At 38.8% G+C, this 6,750-nt stretch overlaps 1 protein-coding gene across 1 annotated transcript; it reads left to right on the plus strand.

Annotated features, from left to right (window-relative positions):
* The first annotated feature begins 657 nt into the window (after nucleotides 1-657).
* On the plus strand, nucleotides 658-2,512 carry LOC133781346 (mannose/glucose-specific lectin-like). Its single transcript, XM_062220303.1, has 6 exons — nucleotides 658-718; nucleotides 814-1,026; nucleotides 1,124-1,366; nucleotides 1,597-1,812; nucleotides 1,904-2,137; nucleotides 2,226-2,512. Exons 1-6 carry the CDS (start codon nucleotides 716-718, stop codon nucleotides 2,238-2,240), a joined length of 924 nt encoding a protein of 307 aa, XP_062076287.1. The 5' UTR covers nucleotides 658-715; the 3' UTR covers nucleotides 2,241-2,512.
* The last annotated feature ends 4,238 nt before the right edge of the window (nucleotides 2,513-6,750 follow it).

Raw genomic sequence — 6,750 nt, forward strand, 5'->3', positions numbered from 1 at the left:
TCTATCTCTAACATTTGAAAATAAAAATGAACTCTCACATCTTGATTTTACTCTCAAAGTCTCTCTAACATGAGAAACAACAAATTAAGGGTTTGTTTGGTATTATTTTCTGTTTTTTGTTTTTAAAGTTTTGTTTTCATAAATGAGAACAGAAGACAGTTTTTGTAATCTTAAAAAAATGAGCTATTTGGTTAATATTTTCTAAAAACAATTTTTTTTAGTGTTTTTTATTTTAAATCTGAAATTAAAAACTAATAAAAATATTTATAAATAGAAAATTCTTTTAAAAGTTTGTAACAAATAATGAGATAAAATAATATGAAATAAAAAATTAATGAAAAATAAAGAATGAGAAAGCAATGATGACATCATATTTGAATGTTCATGATTGAAATTTTACACCGAACATTTAATGTTCTTTCACCCTCAAATTCTTCTCTTTATAAATAAGAGTATTGTTATTTGGTACTTTAAGGAGCTCAACACCACATGAAGTGTCACTCTAGTTATCTATACCTCATAATACTTATTAAATTCAAATAAGTAGTACCCGATATTAGATTACACCAATAGCGATATGTCACATACTTGTGGTGTTAGCACCCGAGCAATTCTCTATAAATTAACACGTACCTTTGCCATTTTCAAATCACACAGCCAATTGTATAACGGAGATTTCTGTCATCAACAACATTCAACAAATCTATCCAAGCAAATGGTATGGCATTGTAGTTTTGGCTACGCATTATTATTATATGATACGAATGACTACTAGTACTGTCTCATCATATGTTTATTCTGATCGATCATCAGGGGTCCTTAGGAGGAGCCATTTCGTTGGGAGCATGGGGGAGTAGTTCAGGCGGCGACCCTTGGAGATTCAAACCCAGCTCTGGAATAACTGAGATAACCCTCCATGAAGGTGGTAATATCAAGTCCATTTCCTTCAAAGACGCAGATGGCTTTATCTCTGGCACATTCGGTGGCGGGAGCCCTGATGCTTCGGACAGGGGAAAAAAAATACAAGTAACTTCTTTTTATATATATGCATGCACTACTTAATTGGTTACTCTTTTTTTTTTTTCTCACCTCAATATATGTGTTGTGTTGTGCTGTGTACAAGGTCACTATCAATTTCCCTTCGGAGTATTTCAAATCCATAAGTGGAACGTATGGTGTCTACAATGATGTACCTGATGTTATCATTTCACTATCTTTTCACACAAATCTCAAGACATATGGACCTTTCGGAACCACTACTGCTTCTGCTAAGGCTTTCAGCATCCCCATGACAGACAGTGTCGTAGTTGGATTTCATGGACGCTCTGGCCACTACCTTGATGCTCTTGGTATTTATGTCAAACCAGTAAGTCACCCGGCGGAGAGCCACTTTGATCAATAATTTTGCTGCTCAAATTTTAATGGATTGAGATAACAACTTGGTGCAATCCAATATCGGGTCCCACTTATTTGAATTTAATAAGTATTATGGGGTATCGCTAACAATTATGATGTGAGACCTCATGTAGTGTTGGATACCTTAAAATGGCAAATAACAACACTCATAGTACATCTATTATTGGTTTTTGGTTGCAGGTAAATCCAGATGGAAGCATTTCATTTGGGAAATGGGGAGGTATGGGAGGAGATGACCCCATTAATTTCACAGTGGGAAGTAGCAGTTGGATAAAACAGATATCAGTCCACCATGATGATTCCAATATCAAGTCTCTCTCCTTCAAGGACGAGAATGGCCGCGTCTATGGAAAATTTGGTGGCAAGAGCCCTAACAATGTTGGCGTAGAGAAAATAGTAAGCATATATGGCAATATCTATGGGTTGAATACTGATCAGATACAACAACGAAATGAAGTTATTCATTACTTAATTTGTGTTATTGTAGATTGAGTTTGATGGGCGTTCGGAGTTTTTGACATCTATAAGTGGGACATATGGAATTTATCGTGGATTAACTGTGATCACATCATTATCGTTTATAACAAATCTTAATACATATGGACCATTCGGAAAAGCAACAGGCACTGCTTTCTCAAACCCAATTCAAGATGGCGTCGTTGTTGGATTCCATGGAAAATCAGGCTACTACATTGACTCAATTGGCATCTATGTCAAACCGGTAAACTCTCTAATTAATTTATTTATGCCAATGTTGTTTGATTTGGACGTTTTCGATCTGAATAAATTTGTTGGCTATTGTATGATAGGGAAAGGCTGAATAATGGACCTGGCTGAGGAAAAGAGTAGAATTGCACATTTTAATGTGCATTCTTCGTTGGATTTGGATCCTTACTTACATATTTGTAATAAGATGGGATATGGTTTATATGATTATATCCCAAGTCAAAAGTCTTTACCTTTATTATGTGTTTTGAGTTTAATTATATGAACAAATAAGTTGATGACTCTGAGCTTTAGCTCACTCGGTCAGCCAACCAGTTGTAATATATTAAGTTTTGTTTAGTCTGAATAATAGATTACCTTGTGTGCTCTAGTTGTAAAAGTCTACTTTTAATATTTAAATAATTTAAAACTAAAAAGTTGCAATAGTTACATGAGGCAATAACCAATAAGAATGAAAAGTGAAATTTACCTTGTGCCTAATTTACCATGAAGTTTATCATATGTCAAATTAAACATGTGAGAAAGACAATACTATATTGGAGACTACCATTTTATAAATTCATAATATTTCAGCAAACTAAATTATATTACAAGTTTAGTTAATTTGAACATTTTTTAATAGCCCAAGTCATTGAAAAATGATGATCTCTTAGAAAAATTAAGTTACGTCAACCAATTTTTCAAGAGAATATAGTAAATTTGTTGTCTAATTTTCCAAGACCATCTATGATTCGTCATATATCCGATAAGGTTTCTCTTGAATTGCTCTTCGAGTCGACGATGAACTTGTTTGGCTAAAAAAACTCCATGTTTTTTATCTTGCCATTTAGATTTATAAGTTGTATGAAATTATGATATTTTTTTTCAATGAGTAAATTTCATTACTAAGTTGGGTGCTGAGGGCGGTGGAAGTTGTGCGTGTTGGGGGCCGCGGCACTAGGTAAGGGGAGCTGCGGCGCTTGCTCCTGCTTTGGGTGGGGGCCGCGGCTCATGAGGGTTTTTGAGGCCAAATGGGTGTTTTGATCATGGGAACTCAATTTTAGGCCTCAGGATCGTTCCTACTACCCGGTTTAGTGGGATTCGATGTCCCGGAGGCTAGGTTTTGGTTCGGGAACCTTTGTTGTTCATATAATTGATGGAATCTCATATTTGGTTATGACTAGGTGACCGCTAAAGGACTAAAAGTCAGGTCGTTCTCAAGGGTTGTTCTTTTATTCATTCTCGCTCGAATCAGAGGTAAGAAAACTACACCATGTGTATATGACATGCGTGGTTATTGTTGAGGTATGTTGGTTATTAAATGTGGACATTGATTTCATATTAAATGCTTAGCAAATCTTGCTTACTTGTGTATGGCACCGATTATTCAGAATCGGCACTAGTCGCGTATTACTGACCTGGGAGTTAGGAACGGCAAAAGCGTCATGAACGCAGAGCCGATAAAAGATTAGATCTAATCGATATCAGCGTTGAATGACTCTAGGAGCATTAATGCTAGACCGACCCTAAGGTCGATGAAAATTATAAGCGCTTGACTAGTCTAAGACTAGTTACTTAGAGTCAGGGCCTAAGGCCTAGGTTATTGTTTGTCACGTGGCTAGGGAGCGGAATCCCATGGTTGTGACTCTATGGTCATGCGGTAGGTTATATTGGTGACTAGTTCATCGAACACCTATCTTGATAAGCTAGTGAAAGGATCACTTATTTGTAAAGCCCAGGTGACCCTATCGTCACATGGCTAATGGGAACGAAATCCACCTTAGTGACTTTTCCAATTTTCACTCCTCTATTTTGGACTGAAAGTCTTGAATGATTATTATGATCATTGTTGAGAAACTAGACCCTGTTTATCTTGTCTGATCTTCTTCGTTGGGTCGGTGAAGTCATCAAAATGCTTGGGCCTGCATTTCTTCCTGACAACTTCAAGGCCAGCTGCCTCCTCGGGCTGCAGTACTCGTACACTGGGACTGTCAGCATCACTGGCAACTACAGATGTCTGGGCCTGTGGAGTGGAGGGTTGATCACCGCGCTCGTAGTCTGCAGGCCAGATATCAGACTCTGTATCTGATTTTATGTCGGTGGATCGACCTGAGACCACTGAAAGCAGCAGTGCCAACTGAGCCATGATCGTAGCCTGATTCTGTAGTAAGGTTGCCGGACCCTCCTCAACCCTCTTGAGCCTCTGCATCAATTTCTCATAATCAGGCTGGGCCACCTGACTAGGTGAAGCTACACAGGCCTATGAAGTGCCCTCCTCAATCCTCGAGACATCCTCGTAAAAAATGGAGGCTTCCTTTGCAACTTTTGCCAGCTTCTCTGCCTCCTTCTCAGGTACTACTACTTCCTCCGCTGCAGTCCCAGCCTCCCCCACTGTTGATTCCAACTCAGGGAATAACCTAGAATCAACTTCTGGGAGGCTATTGTAGTAGACTACCTCACCGGGACGTGGCTTCAGCACGGAAAATACCACTAACTGCATGGTTGAATAACATGTGTCAGGAAAACTTTAATAAAATAAATCGTTAATCAATTAATTTGTGACATTTAACAAGATAAAATGGAACTTACTCGACAGTTGGCAAATATAGGAACCAACTAAACTGTCGAAATAGTGATATCAGTCTTCGTAACCCAGCTAAGCATCCTCGGTATCTGGTTCCCACTGTTCTCACCGAACTTACTCCCGAGAGATGGCATGGCCTCAAAATCCCAGTAAAGAAGCGCGGGTGAATAGCCATAGAAACTATACTTCGTCTCCTTCTCTTTTTTGCTTGACCCTTCTTTCTTCTTCTCCTCGTATTGTTTCAATTGCTTCTTCATATCCTTCTGAACTCCTTTTCTAACCTTCTTAAATGACAACTTCCCCCATGGTAACTTGAAAAAGTAATCAAGATCCTCAGCCATCCTCAGGGAATCTCCCCATATCATCGTTGTCTTCTCTGGGGCATTCAGTACCCATTCTATCAAATAGCACAAACCCGTCTTAAATGCATCTTTTGGGTTTGTGGACGCCTTCAAAACATCTTCCAACTGACCAAAACTAACCTTCAAATCACCATTAAAATATTCCTGTATGATCCAATCACTTGAAAGATGCTCTTTCAACTCATCTAGGGACGGTGATTTCCCAAAATTTAGCCCGGTAACTAGGGCAAACTCTGCAATACCAAATCTACACAAAGTGTTGCCCATGTAGAACCGACCCTCTTCACACTTCTTGCTCTCTACCTTACGCAACATTAGCTGATGCAGCAGAACCCCAGAAAAACTAAACGGCTTCGCCTTAAAGAACTGTCCCAACGGGCATGCCTGTGCCCTTTCGATAAGACCATGCCTCTGAAACTGCTCTATAAGGGTATCCAAATAGGCACTACCCCTATAAGTGACACGGCCGGGAAAGTACTTCTCCAACGGCACAATAAGGTCAGGCATCTGAAGAAAAAATAACAAAAAAAAATGTTAAAAAAATGTTAAAAATGTAAAACAATCTGGTCACTATCGAGGCCTATCAAGTCCCATCGAGGCAGCTACTATCGAGGCCTATCGAAACCTATCGAAGTCTATCGGGGTAGGTGCTAAAATCCCAAAGCATGATATCATCGGGTTACTATCGAGTCCTATCGAGGCCTATCGATGTGGGTTCTAAAATCCCAAAGAATCATATCATCGAGTTACTATCAAGTCTTATCGAGGCCTATCGAGGTAGGTCCTAAAATCCCAAATCAAGATATCATCTGGTTACTATCGAGGCCTATCGAGGTAGGTGCTAAAAATCCCGAAGCCCTGTATCATCGAGTCTTATCGAGGCCTATCGATTCCTATTGAGGCAAAGGATACATAAGCCATATGGCCAATAGCATGGAGGCCTATCGAGGTATATGCTAAAATTTCTATAAGCCTAAAATTTCATCGAGTCCCATCGAGGCCTATCGAGGCACAGTCAAATCCAGACCCTAGCATATACTATTGAGTCTTATCGATTTCTATCGAGGTGCATAAAATATATCGAAAAAAACCCAGATTTCTTCATTCCCCAGCCCCGATCTATCCTATGTACAAAAATCAACAACAAAAAAACAGGCACATACACATATTGCAGATTAAAAATGAAATCCCTCACATTCGCTTTCTTTTGGGTTGTTTCCTAAAAGTTTGCTTGGCTTGCTCGACATTTTCTCCTTCTCCTTCTCCGATCGTCAACTCCGACCCTTTGGGATCCCTTGTTCGTGGTCGTGGAAGACAATGGTTGGGTTTTATGGATTCAATCGGGTTTAAGTGTTACAAAGTTTGCTTGCTTCGGGACTTTGGGAAAGAATACGGAGAGTTTGTGAGAAAAAATGCCAAGGTTATTTTGGGTAGTAAGGTCATTAGTAGCACAAAAATAAGAGTCATATAGTGATAGGGTATTTTTTAAATGTAGTGTCACTTAATGCATTAAAAGTCAAATTTCCCATGTCAATTTCCGTACAAGTGAAGCACACTATAACAAAGAAAAATATACAAAAATTTAAGAACATTCATGAATAATACTAGCTACTGAGAGCAAAACCTGTAAAGAGACATGCTCTATATATGGTGAGAATAAACCCACAAGGTTTTTCGTATAAT

This window comes from Humulus lupulus, chromosome 6, assembly GCF_963169125.1.
Source record: "Humulus lupulus chromosome 6, drHumLupu1.1, whole genome shotgun sequence".
Classification (NCBI taxonomy): domain Eukaryota; kingdom Viridiplantae; phylum Streptophyta; class Magnoliopsida; order Rosales; family Cannabaceae; genus Humulus; species Humulus lupulus.